The 22,051-nt window shown below is 39.9% G+C and overlaps 1 protein-coding gene across 1 annotated transcript in view; it reads left to right on the top strand.

Annotated features, from left to right (window-relative positions):
• LOC110294771 (cytochrome P450 3A13) overlaps window positions 1–22,051 on the top strand; it is a 54,960-nt gene that overhangs the window by 29,780 nt on the left and 3,129 nt on the right. The window contains exons 7-16 of the mRNA XM_021163231.3: window positions 263–356; window positions 1,758–1,810; window positions 3,656–3,755; window positions 7,331–7,444; window positions 7,657–7,745; window positions 9,226–9,374; window positions 11,721–11,848; window positions 13,717–13,783; window positions 18,568–18,728; window positions 19,961–20,187. Coding sequence (XP_021018890.1) covers window positions 263–356; window positions 1,758–1,810; window positions 3,656–3,755; window positions 7,331–7,444; window positions 7,657–7,745; window positions 9,226–9,374; window positions 11,721–11,848; window positions 13,717–13,783; window positions 18,568–18,728; window positions 19,961–20,187 — 1,182 coding nt within the window. The remainder of the gene's footprint in view (window positions 1–262; window positions 357–1,757; window positions 1,811–3,655; window positions 3,756–7,330; window positions 7,445–7,656; window positions 7,746–9,225; window positions 9,375–11,720; window positions 11,849–13,716; window positions 13,784–18,567; window positions 18,729–19,960; window positions 20,188–22,051) is intronic.

The raw sequence follows: 22,051 nt of genomic DNA, 5'->3' as shown, positions 1-22,051 counted from the left end.
CATGGACACCCAAACTCAAGCTACAGGCGCTTATTAATGATTTACTTTAGGATTTAGAGCACAGATGTTTTACTGGCCTTTTAAGATAACTTTTGTGGTCTTTGGGAGTCCCACAGAAAATTCAAGAGAAGTGAAGACCAAAAATAGTAATTTGTGTTGGCTACATGTTGCCTCCTCTGTTTGAATTCTATGGTGCCTGTATCCATGACTGGTGAGCCACAATATGCAATCCCATGTACTAGCTTTCTCTTTTGCTTCATAGATATGGAACTCATTCACATGGAATTTTTAAAAAGTTGGGAATTCCTGGGCCAAAACCTCTGCCTTTCTTGGGGACGATTCTTGCTTACCAGAAGGTGAGTGAGTGTTCCTTGAGCCCTCTATCTTGTTTCTTGTGGTTACCAAGACTGGCTTAGTTCCATTAATTCCCTTGAGTAGAAACTGAGGTAGAATTTCAGAAACCATTATTTGGCTTCCACCTGAAGCAAGTTTCCCCAAGGCTTTGCTGTTGGTCTTTGGAGAATCCTGTTTGGCACAGATGCTCAGCTCTCTGACGTGTCAACACTCATGTTGAGGACTTGATGTTTAGATTTGTGATCCTTTAAAGGCAATATCCTTCTATTCTACTCTTCCAATTTTCCCTTCTGTGGACCCCTCTCATCACATACTATGAATCACTTGAGATCTTTGAATATGTGTCTATATATGCTTCATGCTTATTTATTTGTCCTAACAAGGGAAAGCTATGCTTTTGGAATTTTTATTTGCATATTTAAATTTTACGACGAAGACTTAGCAGAAGTTTTCTTTTTTATGTCTCAGAAGTGAAGACTCAAAGCAAGTATCTAATTTTCAATGTTATGTGTACAGGATAAATATTACCCATTGCTGTGCTGTGTGTAGAGGTGGCATTTCCTTATTTTTCCACAGTGACAGGGAGCCACAAAGACAGGTTCTCTTTATTAAATTTTTAAAAATATTTTTTAACATGTATGGCTTGCGTACATGTTTGTATATGAGTGCCTGGTGCCCATGAAGGTGTCCCTCTGGAACTGGAATTACAGAGAGCTGCCATGTTGGCACTAGGATTTGAACCCTTGTCTCCTAGAATAGGCGGCAATGCTCTTCACCACTGCGCCCTTTTTCAGCCCCCTCTGTTATTCTTATTCACTTGCCTTCTCACGCAGCAACTTACCTGAGACTAAATGCTCTAAGTGAAAAGAGGATAGTGGTTTCTTCAGTGTCCTAAATGCTATTATTAGTCTTTTAGGGAGAGGTCATGAGATAAATGAAAAAGAGACTAAATAAGGAGATAAATGGATCTTATTGGTTTTCCCTTGGCTTCTGTCCCCCCACACACATGCCTATGGAAGGAACAATTCAGAGAGTTTGAGGGTTTTAAGGACAACATAGAGAAGCAAAAGCTTTAGAGAGAGACGGGGTGTTTGCTTATTCATAGTGAGAGTGAGTGGCCGAGCATGTGCAATGCCGTTAGCAAATTATTCACAACCACGGGTGAGGCTTTTGTGCATGTACAATGTTGGGAGAAAATTTAGGATATTAATGACCCCAATTCAAATACCTCTAGAACTTAATCTCCCTTCTACTCAAACACTTGTGAATAAGAATGTCTCTCTCACTGCCATTGAGGGATAGTTAGCCTGATTTTGTAAGAGTCAAACTGTTTGTGCCCCAATTAGAGATAAGAACACTATATTTAAAATAGTCATGGATTTTCGTTTTCTTTACCTTTCCAGGGATTCTGGGAATGTGACATACAATGTCATAAAAAATATGGGAAAATATGGGGGTAAGTATTACAGCAACTTCTACTGGGTAGATTTGAAACATTTACAAAAGCTCACAGGATCTTCAGTGGAAGCAATGTATTACAAAGATTTGTGGAGGCTTTTCCTATCAAAGGCCCCATATGTCTTCCAGTGTCATGATTCACAGATGGAATTTTGTTAAAACAGTTGCATGTTTTGATTTTCTCCTGGACTTGATGGTTCAGGAGTGGTTCACTTGAGTTAGTCCAGTGTCTGGATATTCCACTCTTCCAATGTTCTCTTCTGTGTATCCCTCTAAGAAAATATAACGAATCACTCAAGACCTTTAAATATGTCTCTTTGTATCTCTTATTTATTTATTTGTACTTTAGACCAAATTTATTTAAAAATTGAATCTAATATGTACTTTAAAGACTATGAGCTATCACAAAACATTGAAAACACAGCTATGTTTTCAAAGTCCATCTTCTAAAAATGTATGTAGATTTTTATCCCATTCAAAAGTCTCATGATGCGAAGGCTGCTCAGTAGAAATATGCATGAATATGTCCTCTACTTACTCTTGCTGTCTTATTTGTCCTAGAGCCAGAGTCTTATGTGACCCAAGACAGTCTTGCTACATATTAGCTGCTTAAGTATATCCTGGGGTGGGGTGGGGTGGGGGATAATCTTTCTGTATAGCTGAAGATGGCCTTGAACTCCTGATCATTCTGCCTCTACTTCTTGAATGCTGGAATTATAATAGGCATGCACACACCACCATGTCCAACTCATGATACTGACTTTAAATTTTTATTTATTTTTATTGTATGCATATGAGTGTCTTACCTGCATGCATGTCTGTGTACCAGGTGCATACATGCATTCATTGCCTTAGAGGCCAAGTGTCAGATCCATTGGAACTGGAGTGACAGATAGTTGTGAACCACCATGAGGGCTCTGGGATTCAAACCCAGGACCTCTGGAATCACAAACATGATCTTAAGCACCAAGTCATCTTCTCAGCTCCCTCGTGATACTGACTCTTTATAGTAAGTGTGGGACATAGTCACAGGACCATGTTCCCTGTAGACTAATGGAGTTTTTGATCTTGGAACTTGGTTAACTGCTGCAAAATGATTATCTATTATTAATAATAGTAATTCTTAATAGGAGCTGTGCTACGTGATCTTCCTTCTTTCTTCTTTGCTTATCTTTTTGGAAAAACTGTTGTTCATATTTCACCAACAAAATTCTAATAAATTCTAAGGGTCACTGAAGGTTGGTTGAGAACATTGCAAGAGGTGCTAGCATTGTGCTCTGTGTCACACACGAGCGGTGAGGTGTGGCCTCTTCATGTCTCTTTAACTTCTCTCACACATCTCTAGATGCCTACGGGCTGACCACAGGGTCTACTGAGTAGATACAGCCCATAGAGACCTTGTGATCCTTCTCAGAGCACACAGCTTATCCATTTGCACGTAAATTTCTCACCTTCGGTTTTCCATGGACACAATATCCTTTTCGGTAATGCAATATTTTGAACATGCAAAATTATGAAAAACTTTGTGTATAGGTAATATTCATGTATGCACTACCCAGACTTTACAAACGTTCCAACTTCGTTCTAATCATCGTCTCTTTGTAGAGCTATTTTGTATTTGCCTCTTCCATGCATGAGCTATATTACACTTCATTTCATAAAATGCCAGAGATCTGGGGTCAGACTTGACCTAGGTGCTCATGTTGCTGCTTAGCTAAGCATGTTGTTGTATAACCAAGGCAAGGATTATGTAACGCCTGGATCAGATTCTGAGTTCCTGGGCATGCTTCCAGCTATAAAATCCACCTGGTTGGGTTTAATCTTTTCTGCTTTGCCAATGCAGGTTGTATGACGGTCGACAGCCTGTGCTGGCTATCACAGATCCAGACATAATCAAAACAGTGCTGGTGAAGGAATGTTACTCTACCTTCACAAACCGGCGGGTAGGCATCTATGTAAAATACCTTCACTTCTGTAGGGTACATGTGTGTTTACATGCATGTGGTATATGTGCACATGTGCACATGCACATACCTACACAATACAGGCCAGAGGAGAATATTGAATGTCCTGCTCTATTGATCTCCGTATTCCCTTGAGACAAGGTCTTGGACTGAAACTGGAGCTAAGCTGTTAGTCAGCAAGTACTGGCACTTTTCCTGTTTCTGCCCCTCAAAGAGCTGGGGTTACAGGGGCTCAGAGCCACATCTAGCTTTTTTAAGTATGTGCTTTATATTAGAACTCAGTTCCTTATGTTTATAAGCTAGTATTCTTACTTACTGAGTCATCTTTCCAGAGCCCCATTTATATGGTAGTTTTCTTTTATCATTGAGTAAGCATAATTCATAAGGCATTGGTGCAAATGTACAGCAAGCATCCACATTCTCTTCATATTTTTTGACTTAATGGTGATGTTTTATATAACTGTAAATTTAGTATATTTTATGGCAGGAAATTTGCATGACCCATACATTTTATTCAGTATTAATTTTATATGCCTGCATTTGGTAGTGTGTGTGCAAACAGGTGTGTAACTAAATGCATATTTGCTAGTGTAGCTATGTAAATCACAGAATTGTTCCTTCGTGGCAGTCTATTCAAGTTGCCACATGTAGCTTGTCTTTTCTTCTTAATTGGAAAATATTTCTATCTTTAATTTCTATATCATTGCCATATATTTATTATACAATGGAGTGGGTTTTTTTGTGACCTTTTAAATTGATTAAATAGTTATTTTATATTTGTTTATGTGTATTTATGTATGTATGTATGTATGTATGTGTGCTTATACATATGTGTGTAGGTGTCCACATTGGCCAGAAGAGGATGCAGGATCCCTTAGAGCTGTAGTTACTGATACTTATGAACTGAGAACCAAACTTCATTCCCCTGTTAGAGCAGAAAGTCTTCTTAATTGCTGACCCTTCTCTTCAGTCCTATAATATTTTGTTATATGTCTATAATTTAAAAATCTATTATCAATACTGATAGGTGATACTCATATGTCTAAATTTGTCTTCATTTGATATGATGATTTCCAGCTCCATCTGCCTTTCTGCAAATGATATAATGATATAATTTTATTCTTCTTTATGGCTGAACCAAACTCCATTCTCTCTCTTTGTCACTCTCTCTCTGTCTCTCTCTGTCTCTGTCTCTGTCTCTCACACACACGTCACACACATTTTTATTATTTGTAGTCTTGTGTTTGTGAGACTTGTATTTATGTGTCTGTACATGTGTGTGCCTATATGAAGCTGTGGGGGCCAGAGGAAGATGTAGATGTCCTACACTGTCACTTTGCTGTTTTGCTGAAGGGCCAGTGAGCCATTGGTATCTGCCTCTCTCTGTTCCCTAACAGTGGGTTATAGGCGCCTTTTGCCATGGCCCACATGTTCTAAAATGTGGCTCCTGCAGATTCAAACCCAGGTTCTCATGCTTGAATCTCACCTTCTGAGCCATCTCCCCAGCAGAGCGATTTGATCTGTGAATGCTTTATGTTTCTTCATTCCTTCGAATTTTTGTTGGTTTATTTTTTGAGCATTTTTATTGCTTTTGTTGAATTCATACCTAAAGTATTTTGTTTTCTTCATAATGATTGTGAAAGTTGTTATACATTTCATGTGGTTTTCCATATTTTTCACATATTTTACTGGTGTGTCTGAATTTTTGTGAATTGACTCATTTGTAAGCTCTAGATGTTTGCTTGCTCATGTACCTTATGAATTCTCTAACTTGGCCCTATTCTTCTTATCTACATACTTTTTATTTTATTTTATTTTATTTTATTTCTTAGCTCACTGTGCTAGCTGTAGGCTCCAATACAATGTTGAACTTAACTTTAAAAGCATATAAAGTTTAATCTTCCACAATTGGGCCCAATTTATTTTATTTTATTAAAGATTTTTTTATTTACAATCTACCCATCGTCCTCTTCCTGGTTCCCACACACACACAGTTCCTCATCCCATTCCTCCTCCCCCTGCCCCCATGAGGGTGCTCCCCCACCACCAGGCCTTGCCCCTCCCTGAGGCCTCAAACTTCTCCAGGATTAGGCACATTTTCTCTCACAGAGGCCAGACCAGGCAATCCTCTGCAATATATATGTGTCTGGGGCCTCAGACCAGCTTGTGTATGCTGCCTGGTTGGTGGCTTAGTCTCTGGGAACTCCCAGGGGTCTAGATTAGTTGAGACTGTTGGTATTCATATGAGATCACCCTCCTCCTCAGCTTCTTCCATCCTTCCCCTAATTCAACCACAGGGGTCCTAGACTTCAATCCAATGGTTGGGTGTAAGTATCTGCTTCTGTCTCAGTCGGCTGCTGGTTGGGCATCTCACAGGACAGCCCTGCTAGGCTCCTGTCTGTAAGCACATCCTAGCATCAGTAATAGTGTCAGGCCTTGGTGGCTCCCATAAGTGGACCCCCAGTTGGGTGAGTAACTGGACTGCCTTTCCCTCAGTCTTTTCTCCCTTTTTGTCCCTGCAGTTCTTTTAGGCAAGAACAATTCTAGGTCAGAGATTTTTGCTGTGGGTTGGTAAAACCATCCCTCCTATTGAGGATCTGTATGTCTACTGGAGTGGACCCTTCAAGTTCCCTCTCTCTATGTCCGGCATTTTCTCTAAGGTCCCTCTGTTTGAGTCCCGAGAGTCTCTCACTTCCCAGGTCTCTGGTACTGTCTAGAGAGTCTCCCTACCTCCTACCTTCTGAGTCTGCACATTTCCATTTATTCTAATGGCCCTCTGGGCTTCTCTCCTGCACCTCCATACCTGATCATGTTCCCTTTTTACCTTCCCCCTCACTTCTCCTGCCCTGATCCCCCTCCCTCTGCTTTGCATGATTATTTTATTTTCCCTACTAAGGTTGCTATGAACATGTGGGGAATGCCCCTTTGATATGGTGGGACATCTTTTAGGTATGTGCCCGTGAGTGGTATAGCTGGGTCTTCAGGCAGGTATATTTCCAGTTTTCTGAGGAACGGCTAGGTTGATTTCCAGAGTGTTTGTAATTCCACTGGACGTGGGGGAATGGTTCTCCTTCTCCCCATCCTTGCCAACATGTGCTGTCGCCTGAATTTCTTATCGTAGCCATTCTGATTGGTGTAAAGTGGAATCTCAGGGTAGTTTTCATTTGCATGCCCCTCCCTGATGACTAAGGACTTGGAACAATTTTAACTGCTACTCCTGAGTTTGTTGTGACTTTCTGTGCAACACATAGACCTAAAGTTTCTCATTGAATTTGTTAAGTGTGCATACTAGAGGAGCTAAGCACTATATTAAAGTGCATGCATATTGGTACATTGTTCAACTCAAGCCAACTTTTATTAAACCTCCACAAACAAAACCACCCCCTCTATCTCCAGCCTCCTAGGGAGTAAGTCATTTGAAACATACATTTTCTGGACCATCTAATGACCTTATAATTCTAAATAATTTGTAAGCCTGTCAACTTTTTTCCCCAACAACTGTGGAGTTTTCCAAACCTTTATATGACAACATTTTTTTTTGCTTCTAATTCTAGAGCTTTGGTCCAGTGGGGATTTTGAAAAAGGCCATCTCTATCTCTGAGAATGAAGAATGGAAGAGAATCCGAGCCCTGCTGTCTCCAACCTTCACAAGTGGGAAGCTCAAGGAGGTAAGGTTTTTTGTTGGAAACCTGAATAACAGATTTGGGGACAAGTAAGGTGGGGAGATCACAGCCCCTTTACAAGCAGTGTCCTCTGATTTGAAACTTTCTAACAATGGCCTTCTATGTTAATGTGACTTCTTGCTTTGTCCTTGGAAAAGCCGTGTCTACTGGGAATTGAGTCCTTCACTCACTATGCATGAATTTTGTTTTGTGTGCAGATGTTCCCCATCATTAACCAGTTTACAGATGTGTTGGTGAGAAACATGAGGCAGGGATTAGGAGAAGGAAAGCCCACAAGCGTGAAAGAGTAAGTGCTAACACACCTAGGTGTTGGGTGCTGCCTTGTTGAATTAGTTACTTTCCTGTGACTGTGACAAAATATTCTAACAAAAGCAACTGAAGGAAGAAATGTTTCATTTTGGCTGTGGTCCCAGGGAGATACAGTCTCCTGGCAGGAAGACTTTGTGGCAGGAACAGGAGGCTACCTGATCACAATGCATCTACAATCAGAAGGAAGGAAGTATGGCCAGACTATATGAAGACCTGCCCAAAGTGACTTGCTTCCAATGAGTCTCTACCTCCAAAAGTTGCCACACTTTTCCCAGACTGTGGCACTAGCTTGGGACTAAGTATTCAAACACACAATCCTTTGGTGGGACATGCACATTCAAATCATAACAGTAGTGCTAGGAGACTCCATAATTACCTACTGGGGAGTTGAAGTTCCCAGTTTAAAAAAATCAGGGTTAGGGTTAGGGTTAGGGTTAGGGTTAGGGTTAGGGTTAAGGTTAGGCTTAGGGAACTTTCATTTATTGAAGTTACTCCAGGACTAGTCATAAGTGGGTTGTATGGTGTTACCACTGATTAGAAGAGCTCAGACTATGACTGGAGTTGAGACCAAAGGAAACTGGAGACATCCCTGTCGCAGCACTGTAATTGGTCACTCTGGAAAGGAGTGTCTCTTAGGAGAAAGTAGAGTGCCTGGTAGAGAATGAGTCTCACCTCTGTATTCAGGATTCATTATTAACTTGTCTATTCCATTATAATTATTAAAATTATAGAAAAAAAGATAGTTTAGAAAGAAGGAACATTATCTGAACAAAGTTGTTAGTGTGGATTCAATAGAAAAGAGTGGAGAAAGTACTTGGCACATATTAGGATGCTGTGTGTATACCAGGAAAGTTAAAACATCAAGCCATTTATATTCCATCATAGACTTTTTGGGACTATCAGTGAGATAGAAACTATTGCTTTGGGCTGTCAAGATAGTGTTGTGGGTTAGGGTACTTGCCGCATGAGTTAGAGCTCTGGGAATGGGGGAGAATTGACATCCACAATGAAGAACAAAATAAAACGAACTTAGTATTTAGCTTATCCTTCCCACACTTACACAGAGCAGAACCAAACCCAGGGAATGCTGCCACCCAGAGTGGAAGATTGTGTCTTTCCACATCAATTAACACAATCAAATCAAACCCTCATAGGCCTGTCCAACTGGTAGAAACAATTCTCTTCCCCAGTGACTGTAGAGTATGTCATTTTGATAATTAAAACTCACAATCATAGATAGTACCCATGTAGTCCCACATCACAAAGATAGACACAACACAGTTACCTGACAAGCTTCTCACAAGTGAGTGTGACAGAAGCAAGGGTATGGTGGACGGGGTTTCTGTATGACCTTCTGGCTCTCTTGGCTGGACATGTGAACTTACTACTGCTTCATACTTTGTATATCTTAGCTAGAACAAGAAAATATCTAATAGTTATATTCCATTTCTCTTCAGCATCTTTGGGGCCTACAGCATGGATGTGATCACAGCCACCTCATTTGGAGTGAATATTGATTCCCTCAACAACCCACAGGATCCTTTTGTGGAAAAAATCAAGAAGCTCTTAAAATTTGATATCTTTGACCCACTGTTCCTCTCAGTGAGTACGTAACCTACTGTCTCGTTCTTTTTGTCTTTTTAAGCAACAGTGTAGTGAAAGATGATCCACATATGCTGTGAGGGGCCCACTGGAACAGGCCCGTCTTTGGTTTTCAGGGTATTTAAAGTATCCCCAGCCGTCACTGTTAGCTGTGGAACATCTTTGTCACTCTAGAAACTCTATACTTGTAATGGCCTTACCTCCCTCATTCATAAGCAGCAAGTTAAGCCTACTTTCTAGCTGTGTAGACTTGCCTATTCGGAACACTTCACAAGAATAAACTTGTGCAATCTATCACCCTTTGTGTCTGGCATCCAAATTAGTGTGCTTTAAAAGTTCATGCACCTTGAAGTGAGTCTTAGTGCTTAATCTTTTTCTATGGCAGAATCTCATCCCATTGTAAGGACATGACGTGTTCTATTTACTCGTAGCTGCTGGTTATTTAGAATGCTTGACCCTTTGGCTCTTGGGAACAGCGCTGCTATGAATACTTGTACACACATTTGTGGCTGAACAAGTTTTAAGTTGTTTTTGGTGTATACTTGAGAAGAGGTGCTGAGTTGTATACTCGTGTCTAATAGAGAGGACTGAAGCAACTGTGGGTGTTGGCTTTCTCAAAGATTTAATTGTTCATCTGTTTGCTCATTTTTAATTTGCATTGGTATGTTCAGTTGTATAGAAGAGCACCCTTGAGGTGAATCCTATCTAGTTAGAGTAATATAGCTCTTTTATAGTCACTAATATTGTATTGAAAATTTTCTTTTTACACATTTACAAGTGTTGTTTATTTGTAGTTTTCATGTGAGATTTCTGTCTGGTCTTAATATTAGGGGCACTACTTGTCTTACAGAGAATTTTAGAGATACTTTTATATATGTCTATATTTTGGAAGTGTTTGGGAAGAAATGGTAAATGCTTTTCTTTAAGCATTTGGTTAAATTCAGCACTGAAACCTTCTGGTCTTAGGTTTTTCTTGTGGACAGCATGTTTTTTTAAACCAGGGATAGTTTTAATTCTGCACATAAGGCAAGGAGGAGGTAAAGATTCAATATGATCCAGGAACACATTTATAAGATAATCTCATTTTATCATAGCTCTCCATTTACTCTAGACTGTGAGAGATGCTATGGGTCTCTGTGTATTTTCTGTGCAACATATAACCTCTTAGGCCACAGGTCTTTTATGCATGGTATGCATTTCTTCTTGAGTCAGCTTCTATGGTTTGTGAACTTCTAGGAATCTGTACATTCTAGCTAAGTTACACAATTGAGGCTGTTGTTCTAGCCTCCATTTATTAATAGAATTCCTTTATAGGTCCTTATATTTTTCATAACATTATTCCCCTCCCACTTCACTATGCATGCTAGTAATCTGAGTCATCACTATTTCTAGAACAATCCCACCTAACACTTTGCTAACCCTGAAGATATTTTCATAGAACCATCTTTGTTTTCAGTGATTTCCTTCATGATTTTTATTTCACTCATTTGCACTTTGGTCGGTAGTATCCAGTCTTTCTGCCTCTATTGTGTTTTCTCTTTTCTTTTAGTGGCACGTGCTAGAAAGTGTTGTCATGTGAGACCAGCTTATCTTCTGAGTATTGTATTGCCTCCATCTTACAAAAACCTTTTTTTTTGGGGGGGGGTGGTTAAAGTTATCATCATCATCATCATTATTGTGTGTATATATTCATGGGTATGTAGGTACTTGTATATATGGATGCACATAAGTATTCAGAGGTAAATCAGAAGAAAACCTCAGGTGTCTGTTACCTTTTGTTAAGGCTCTCTCACTGGCTGGAAACTTCACCAGGGAGAAGGATGGCTTAAGTGGCCATTAAGCTTATAGAATTCCTTCTCTCTACCTCTCATGGCCATTCTGAGCCAATGCATATGCCCTTAACATGGGTTGTAAGAACTGAACACAGATTCTCGCATTTGAAAGGCAAGCACATTACCATTGATCCCTCTCTCTACCGTCTAAAAGCTCATTCTTGAACACCTTGATTAAGTACAGCACCGGGCTAAAGCCTGATTTATCAAAAAACCAAACCAAGACCAACCAACAACAAAACCCACAAACCTCAGTCCCCCTTAGTCCGACATGTAAACGGTGAGAAGTAAAGGAATTTAACCCTGAAACTATGTGGCAAGAATGATTTATGTCACTTCTATGTTGCTGGCCATACACTGACACACCCTTTTCCAGCAAGTGGTCTGCAACCTGAGCAAGAGAGCATGTGTCTCAGTGGGGATCCTGATGACTTACTGTGCTGATTGGCAGAATGTGTGGAACTTCTCCGGGTAGATTTTTGTGTTTTCACCATGGTTTCTCTTTTTTCCCCCTCTAGCACTCTTTCCATTCCTTACCCCAGTGTTTGATGCACTAAATGTCTCCTTGTTCCCAAGAGATGTCATAAGCTTTTTTAAAACTTCAGTAGAACGAATGAAAGAGAATCGCATGAAACAGAAAGAAAAGGTAATAACAAATCACATGAGGGCTAATGTGTTTCCAATTCTCTTTATAAAACAAATATGCATGTACACACACACACACACATACACACACACACTTCCTCTGTATCTTTAAAAGTTAGATGGAGGATTGCAGGTTAAGGATAAGAGAATTTGGATATTTTAAAAAGAGTGAAGAGTATAAAGATTGGGAATAGAGAAATAAAATGAGCCAGATAACGTATTTACCATTAAATGATATGCCTGATACGAAATAAATATTTTTTAAGGCAAGAACTTCACCGCATACCAGGAAAAAGAGATAGTTTGCATATAATTTGTGGGGAGTAAGTTAGGGGAATTATGAGAACTCTACGGATGTATGTTAAAAATTAGAATTTGTTATTTTCTCAGTGCCAGGGATAAAACCAAGACCCTTGCACATGGTTAGCAAGTGTGTCATCCTTGAACAATGATCCAAGTTGCCCTGCATATTGCTTAGTCTTATTCTAGAGTTGCATATTGTAGCAGAAGATGGCCTAGTTGGCCATCATTGGGAAGAGAGGCCCCTTGGTCTTGCAAACTTTATATGCCTCAGTACAGGGGAACGCCAGGGCCAAGAAGTGGGAGTGGGTGGGTAGGGGAGCAGAGCAGGGGGGGAGTATAGGGGACTTTTGGGATAGCATTTGAAATGTAAATGAAGAAAATATCTAATAAAAATTTGAAGAAAAAAAGAACTCCCATGTGCTAGTCATATAAAGATATAAGCTTGTGTGTGAAACATCTGTTCTCCTGTGCTTATTGAATCCATTTTTTAAAAAAAATTCCAAAAGCTATAGAGGAGTAGACTTTGAAAGTTCTTATCATGAATGAGTAATGGATATTGAGAAAAATATGTTTAACCTGATTTAAGCAACATTTATTTTATGCATGTATCAAATTATCAGTTCATTCAGTTGTCATGTACATTTTTAAATGTATCCGTAAATGTAAATGTAAATGTAACAAATAGACAAAATTCAGCACTTCCCTTTACTAAAAGGACAATGATTCTGCTTAAACATTTCTTTCCAGACACTTTAAGTACCTGGACCTCACACTGGCAAGAAGTCACTTCATTTCCATGCTTATCATTTTACACATTTTCGAAAAAGTATTTTTTTCCTACCTGTGCCAGTTTATTCTGCTTTATTTTTAATGGTTGTTGTTTCGAGACACGGTCTTGCTATGGAGCCTAGGTTTGCTTCTCTCGGTGGTTCTGCTTTTGGAGTTGTGACTACAGGTGTATGCTAATAAACCTGGCTGGTCTGAATTAAGGTTGAGCTCCTCCTGACCTGGAGTGCCACAGTGCTTCTCTGGGTAGTCAGGCTTTGGTGCATACAAATGGGCTAGGGATTAAGGAAGGAAAGCAGGACTAGGTACCCTACTATTGCTGAGCACCATAGCATTCTAGCTTGGTGCATAGAACATTTAAAGATATTCTCCCATAGATTACTGATGGGATCTGGAAATGGAATGAGTTTCATCTATACGGACAATAGTTTGAGATTGAGATAGAAAGATACGAGATCGAAGCCCACTTCTTCCTGTGTAAACATAAACTTGGAGGGAAGGGGCTGACGAGGGCTGTTTAGAACCCAGAGAACTCAGGTTCTGTCAAAGACAAGAGGGACCAAAGTAATGGGGCACAGAGCCAGTGTTCTCTCAGGAAAGTGGTCTGTTTTCCGAGGTGTATATATGTATATTTTTGTTTAAATTTGACTTTGGGAACCATATCCAGACTTCTGGACTTGACATAAGCGTTATTCTTAGAATGGTTGCTAGTTCTGAACTTTGTGACTCACCCTGACCTCTCAGCTGACCTTGCAACTCTCAAAAATGATTTTCTTTCAGCAAAGAGTGGATTTTCTTCAGCTGATGATAAACTCCCAGAATTACAAAACCAAAGAATCGCATAAAGGTAAGCAAGGATGTTTCGTGCTTAATGATGAGGAACCTCAGAGTTGGGAGTTTGTTCTAGAAACATGCAGGGGGCTTTTCAAGTAGATGAATATATCTCCAAATTGAACACAAACAATTACAACTTATCCAAACCCAACCCAACCCAACCCAACCCAACCCAACCCAACCCAACCCAACACAACACAACACAACACAACCCAACCCAACCCGTAGCTGTCGACAGTATATACAGCAGCCAGAAGAACACTGCAGAAGCACAGAATCATTACTTTGTTCAAAACCTCAAGGGCATGTGCTGCAGGTCTGGAGGTCATCAGTGGTCTCTGGATCTTGTACCACAGAACAAATACCATCTTAGCCTCCTCTAGACTCACTGAGTCAGAAGCTGTCCCTGGAGATTTACATCTAGATATTCAGTGAGCAGGCATAGCCCCACAGGGGAGATGGTCCCTGGAAATACAGGGTGCTAGTCTACCCAGTCCTTGATTTACAGTCAAGCTTTGGTTTCTTGTATAGTTGATGAGGAATGTGTGGAGAAAGATTTGGTACTGAGCACGTAGACAATTCTTCACAGTTTTTCACTTACTCATTTCCCATCGTGGATGGCTTTTGAGGAAACCATTGCTGTGAGAGTTGAAGAAAGATGGCTTTCTAATCCCATGTCCCATGCAGCTCTGAGTAATAGAGAGAGTTCCATGTAATAGAGAGACAAGCTGCCTGCTTTCTTGGTTTCACTTAGAAAGTAGTTAACAAGGTTTAGAGAAACTATAGGCATATAGTCAATTTCAGCTGAATATATACAGGCTTTTATATATTCCCACCCCCTTATGTGCATGACCTCACATTCTTTTTAGAATACATCTTAGAAATTCACTTATTTTGATTATGTTTGTATAGGGGCATGCACATGCTATGGTGTGAGTGTGAAGCTTAGAGGACAACTTGCGTGAGACTGTCCTCTCCTTCCACCTTTGGATTCATGGGGTAGAAGTCAGTTATTGGGCTTGACTCTTTATCTGCTGAGCCATCTTGCTGGACCATCATGCCCTCCATTTTTATTTTAATTAATTAATTTATTTATTGATTCACTTTACATCCCAATATCAGCTCCCCCTCCTACTATCATTAAGAGTGTGAGGGATTGGTTCTTGCCCATCGGATGGGTGTCAAGTTGGGCCAGTCATTGGTTGGACATTTCCTCCCTCTTTTCTCTATCTTTGTCTCTGCACATCTTGAAGGCAGGACATATTTTTGGTAGAATGTTTTGTGGGTGGGTTGCTGCCCTTATCTCTCCACTGGGAGTCCTGCCTGGCTACAGGAAGTTGCATCTTCAAGATCCATATCCCCAACTTCTAGGAGTTTCAGCTAGACTCACCTTCATAGACACCGTGGGGCCTCCCCTACCCCAATCTCAGGTCTCTGGCATGTCCTAGAAATGCCTAACCCCTACCAATTTCCATTCTCTCTCCCCTGCTATCCCAAAATGTGGTCCCCCTATCTGCTCTGCTTCCCTCTCCATCCCGTCTCCCACCCAGCTCCCTCCCTCCATCTACCTTTTATATTTATTTTATTTCCTCTTCTGAGAAAGATTCAGCCAGCCTCTCTTGGGCACACCTTGTTATTTGGCTTCTTTGGGTTTGTGGATTGTAGTTTGGCTATCCTGTACTTTATGGCTAATATCCACTTATAATGTCTACATACTATGCATGTCCTTTTTGGTGTGGGTTACCTTAATCAGGATGATATTTTCTAGTTTCATCCATTTGCCTACAAAACTAATGATATCCTTGTTTTAAATAGTTGAGTAATATTCCAGTGTGTAGATGTAGCACATTTTCTTTATCCATTCTTTAGTTAAAGGACATCTAGGTTGTTTCCAGTTTCTGGCTATTATGAATAAAGCCGCTATGAACATAGTTGAGCAAGTATACTTGTGGATGGTGGAGTATCTTTTGGGTATATGCCCAGGAGCAGTATAGCTTGGTCTTGAGGTAGACCTACTTGCAAACTTCTCAGAAACCACCATATTGATTTCCAGAGTGATTGTACATGTTTGTACACCCACCAGCAATGAAGGAGTGCTCCCTTGCTTCACATTCTCGCCAGCATGTCAGTGTATGCTGTCCCTTGAAATTTTTAAAAACTCTTATTTAATTTTTAATTAAGTTTTTACACTCCATATTCCATTTTCTGCCCCCATCCACCCTCTGACTGCTCCACATTCTATACCTCCTCCCCACCCCACCCCATCTCCATGTGAATGCCTCCACCCACCACCCCACCTGACCTCTAAACTCCCTGGGGCCTCCAGTCTCTTGAGGGTTAGGTGCATCATTTCTGAATAAACACAGACCCGAAACTGTATGTGTGTTGGGGGGAATTTCATTGAATCCCTAGATTGCTTTTGGTAAAATATTTTCACTATGTTAGCCCCACTGATCCATGAACATGGGACATCTTTCCATTTTCTGATACCTTCTTCAATTTCTTTCTTCAGAGACTTTAAGTCCTTATTATACAGGTCTTTCACTTGCTTGGTTAGAGTTACACCAAGATATTTTATATTATTTGTGGCTATTGTGAAGGGTATTGTTTCCTATCTTCTTTCTCAGACAATTTATTGCTTGTATAAAGGAGAGATACTGATTTTCTGACACTCTCCCATTTTTAATATTCATGAATGGAGTGTGCTTGTTATGAGCACTGAACTTACATGTTCATATTATCACTGAAAGTTCATAGATACAGTTTGGGTTTGTTCTTGGCCTTGTCCATTTTGTGGATTTGACAAATGTGTACTGATAGACCACACCAGAGCAACACACAAAGTGTTTGGTGTCATTTCCACATCTTTATAAACCATCTTCCTTCTTTCTGTGGCAAAATAGTTTCTTTGCATGTGATTCAAACCATATGATTGTGGGCTAGTTTATGCTTGACTGGGTAGTTTATACTTTATAACATGTTAACATGAGTCATTGTGCATGTAATTTTTGTTGTAATCCCTGCCTTGTAAAGAAGAGCCACACAAATAAGGATCAAACACATAAAGACAGTTCTGCTTAGTCTAAGTTCAGCCTTAATCATAAGCTTGGGTTTTGTGGAACAGGGATGCAGGTCACAGTGTACAGCACTCCATAGATGCAGTTTAGTTGCTGGTGAGGTTTCTTCCATTTGAGATTTCATCAAAAATTCTCTAATGAGGATAAATTTATTAAAATATTGTTAGTCATTACCCTTTAGATACAAAAACTATTTTCTAATTTATATCAGTGTATGTCTGTATCTCTGTGAGAATGCGTGAGTTTAGGTGCCTGGGAGGTCAGAGGAGGGTATCAGATCCCATGGAGCTGGGATTACAGGCAGTTTGAGCTGCCCACAACTGAACTCAGGCCCTTTGCAAGAGCAGCATGCTCTTTTAATAGGCTGAGACATTTCTCCAGCCCATCACTCAATACTCCATGGCTATTCCTTTTCCTTTGTAGCTCCCCTAATTTCTGAATTGCAAATTTTAAAGACTGGCATTTCTTGTTTGTCCAATAGATTATGCATATAAATACCACATCTCTTGAAAGTTCAGATACTGACCAGGGAGATGTGGGGTGTTTTGACATTACCAAGAGCCTTCCTGTGTTGCTATTGGTCTCTACTCCATACTATGAGTCCTATTGCTACAGGTGTCTTAAGACAGGTATAGCTCATGGATATGCTCATCTTCTGTACACTCATAATTTTCTATTGCATACTCATTCAAAACACTTCAAGGTTTTTATGTGGGTGCTGGGGATTCAAACTAAAGTCCCCATGTTTACAAAACAAATCCTTTTACTCACTAAACCATTTCCCTCACACTAGGAAAGCTTCTTCATCTAAGTATAATAGAAGATAGTATTTTCCCTTAAGAAAAATTAAATTATTCTGTCTTAAAACTTAGCTTGAAGTCATGGCTATATGTGCCTATATTAGCCACAAAATTGGAGAATGGAATCAGAAGGACCCAGAGCTCAGTGGCCAACTAAACTAGCTGAAATGATGAGATTTTAGTTCATTAAGAAACCCTATCCCAAAGTAATGATGATGGAAGACACCAGAAGTCCTGTTTGGAGTCTATGTCCACATGTACCTGCATACCCATGTTTGGGTCCTACACATATACACTATGTGTATCTATGAGGCATACTGAAGAAACTGTGTACATTACACATAAATGCTTCCTATTGATATGTCTCAGCTGGCAAGGTATTGAGGATGTCAGAATGCAGAGATGGTCGCGAGGAGTGTAGACCTAGGGGAGCTTGACAAAATTGACTTTCCCATTTCAATCCCTTGTCAGACCAGTGTGAGGATGGAGCCCCCTGCAGGGTGACTCTGAATTGCTTTTTCATGATCTTTTTAGGGATTTGGGATATTAGTTGGGTTGTTTTTCTTCCAAATAATGATTTTTTTAAAATACTGATCTCCTTTATCTAAAATGTATCTAGTGGGCCAGCAATATTGGTAAGCTATATTCGTAAGATGAAGACACTTGCTACCAAGCCAAAGACCGGAGTTCAAATTCCAGGACCCAAATGTTTCAAGGAGGAACTCACTCTTGCAAGTTGTCTTCTGACACCTACAAAAATACTATAGCATTCTCTCTCTCTCTCTCTCTCTCTCTCTCTCTCTCTCTCTCTCTCTCTCTCTCTCTCTCTCACACATACACACACATACACACACACTAAATAAAATAAAATAAAATAAAATAAAATAAAATAAAATAAAATGAGTTCTCTTTCCCATTAGCATTATCCGATGTGGAGATTGTGGCTCAGTCAGTTATCTTTATTTTTGCTGGCTATGAGACCACAAGCAGTGCTCTTTCCTTTGCACTGTATTTGCTGGCCATTCACCCTGATGTACAGAAGAAACTTCAGGATGAAATCGATGCAGCTCTGCCCAATAAGGTGAGGGGATAGGACCTAGGGAGGGAAGGAGGGAAGAGGAGAAGCATTGGCATGAGTGGCTACTTAACCAACACAGGGAGAAATTTTTAACAACATTTTAAGCATTGATTCCTTCACCATCTTTATTTTAAGAAGGTTTCTGAAAAGAGAAAAGCATGAGAAGCAGATATTGGATGACGCTTTTTATGAAAATATCATTGTAGACAAATGTTGGGATAGATTGTCTGTCACAAAAATTACCATGAAACATCCATAAAAGCACAGTGATGCGGAAGTGTGAGTATTGGTTAGTCAAGTGTCTTCAGAGTAAGCTCTGTTGATGCCGTGCACTGTACTGTTGCCTGAGCGTGACTGGCCTTGGCCTGGCTGGGCGAGGCAGGTGGATTTACTGCTGCCCTATACATTTCTTTCAACTCATAGGTGACCCCTTAGTCATGCCATATTACAGTCTGTCCAAAAATCTAATATAGTAATAGTCACAAGTTCTATACATTAATCTTTATAATTCTGCCCAAACTGTGGGCTGTTAGGTTATCTGGTGTAAGGGGTGGTCTATCTGGCTTATCACTCTCTTCAGAGATCACAAGCAATCCCTGAATGAAAACTAGCAGGCTGGACCAGTGACAGACAGAGAGTGGGGTTTAGTGGTGGCTCCTGTTCTCACTGTGACTTTTACCAAGGTTGAAATTGGGCACTGTGGTAGCAATGACTTATATCTGTCTTTTGTCACCTTTAATACAGAAGAGACTATTATCTCCTCAGATCATTTAAAATTTTATCCTATCAATGCTTCCAAACTTTATATATAATCAAAAGAATGGTCATACAGAATAATTTCAAATAACTAAAATAGGGATTTGTTCTCTTCCTGTGTTGTATATAATACTTTCAAGCACACATGTGTGGCCTCTCTGTGGAATCGTAATCACGTGTGTTAAGTTTTTGTGACTCTAATTATCGTGATGTGTTAGTTATGGTTCCTCAAATTAAGAAAATGTAGTATATAATAAGGCTGATGATTTCAGGTCCTGGGTTTGTGATTGTCATAGAGACTTTTAGGATCTCATAATTGTCTTACATTTATTAAAGATACATTGATCACGTTGAAGTATGTCAGTTATTAAAATACTTTGTAAATGCTAAGGTCCTTCATCACTGTGAGTTTTTCTTGGGCAATAACTTAGTTCTCCGCAAATTACTTAATTTATGAAAATCTCTGTCTCTCTTTGCAGGCACCTGCCACCTATGATACCCTGCTACAGATGGAGTATCTAGACATGGTGGTGAATGAAACTCTCAGATTATATCCAATCGCTGGAAGGCTTGAGAGGGTCTGTAAGACAGACGTTGAAATCAATGGCGTATTCATTCCCAAAGGGACTGTGGTGATTATCCCAACCTTTGCTCTCCACAAAGACCCGAAGTACTGGCCAGAGCCTGAGGAATTCCGCCCTGAAAGGTACAAGCATGTGGGAAAGAGAAACCACCCAGACCCAGACTAGCCCAGTTTTGATGTGCTGTATCCTGGTGTTGAAGACACATAAGTAGCAATAACAGTCTGTCTGTGTTTCTGGTTATCGTATGTCTATTCATCCATCTGTCTATTCAAACTTTTAAGACAACAGTACCATCTATCACAGTGTTCTCAGCACTATCTCTCTTTTTTTTTAATGCATTAAGCTTTTCATTCCTAGATTTTCCTTGCTCTTCTTTCAGTTGCTCCCATTACCTTTAGAAAACATTTGCATTTTCTTTTTTAACTAGACTGCTTCCTGGGTCCTCCAGTGTGGCAGTAATGCTATCACTGAAGGGCCTTGTTTGAGCAGCCCTATCGAGGACAGAGGAGACCATGTGTCTTTCCACTCCTGCCTCTGTTGTCCTGGACAGCTATCTTACCCTATCTGACTTTTCCAAAGCCATGTCTCTTGCTGTCTAAAAGTCTGAGACATCCTTCTTTAGAGATAGTTCCAAGAGGGCTCTTCTGGAAAACTGGAGCTGAGATCAAGCTTCAGTCACAGTTTTACATTCTAGTTGTTTTATTGGCAAACAAAATAAAGAATGGCATTTTTAGGGCAGAGGCTGACAAGCCTAAAGGCCCAGGATCTAGGCAGTCATTGTGTCTTACTACGCACCTCCTGATTTCTGGTACCTTATGTTTTTGACCATATTGTGTGCAATTTGGACACCAGAAGTTAACTAAAGCTCATTAGCTCTTCTGTCTTCTAGACCAGATGGCTTCTGTGTTCCATTTTCCCTCCATTTTCAGCAATCCCACTTCCTATATTTTTTGTGGCTGTACTTCTGTTGCATTCATTTAGTAATGAAACAACATAATAAGTATTTACTGTACATGAAGGACTACTCCAAACACTGATAAATCATTTTGTTGATAAATTTCTACAACAGAGAATGTTTGACAAAGGAACAAATCAGTACCCAGAGCACTTTTAAGGGAATTCTATGTGACCAGCAACTATTCACACACACATTGTGTTTATTCACATACATCCACAACCTTCATTAAGTTTTTGAAACTACAATTCTCTAATGCACATCAGAATTTTCAAGGACTCAGTCAGAGAAGAGACTGGAGGATCCAGGGACTAGAGAGGTCTGGTGGGGTGGGGGCTGGAGGTGGAGACATCCTCGTGGAGATGGGGGAGGTGGTATGGGATGTGGAACAGTCAGAGGGTGGACTGGGGTGGGAATAAAATCTGGACTGTAAAAAAAAGGTTAAATAAAAAACATTTAAAAATAAAAGAAAAAGAAAAAATACACTGCAATTACATTGCAATTGCTACTTTTCCATAAAGCAGTGATTTTTTTCTCTTAAGTATCATTTACATGTATTTAATTTGAGTAAAAATTTTCTGTCCACTCAGATTTTTATACCCAAAGGAACACATAGAGAGATAAATTAATGATTATATTATATTAGAGTAGCATTGTATATCTTTGTAAATTACCTGACTTAAATTGTCCGGTTAAGAAGGAAGGAAAGAGCAAGAAAAAAAGGAAAGGAGAAGGAAGAAAGGAAAAGGATGAGGAAGAAAGAAAGAAGGAAGAGAGGGAGGAAAAAGAAGGGTGAAGGAAGGGAAGTTGGAAGGAACAGAATGAGAGATGGAGAGAAATGAGGAGAAAGGGAAGGTAAACACCACTAGAAAGAAGTGAGAGGAAGGCAGTAGAAAACAGAATAACAGAGAAGGGAAAAGAGACTAACCCATAGGAGAGGAAGGAAAACAAGTTCAGTATTAACCCAAATCCTCTGACTTTAACCTCTGACTTCCAACCTCGCCTGGACTGCAGGAAACAGTAACACTCGC

The sequence above is a fragment of the Mus caroli genome, unplaced genomic scaffold (genome assembly GCF_978045245.1).
Source record: "Mus caroli unplaced genomic scaffold, Mus_caroli_1 scaffold_4, whole genome shotgun sequence".
NCBI classification, from domain to species: domain Eukaryota; kingdom Metazoa; phylum Chordata; class Mammalia; order Rodentia; family Muridae; genus Mus; species Mus caroli.
Note: the sequence above shows the minus strand (reverse complement) of the source record. Positions and strands in the feature narration are given on the sequence as shown.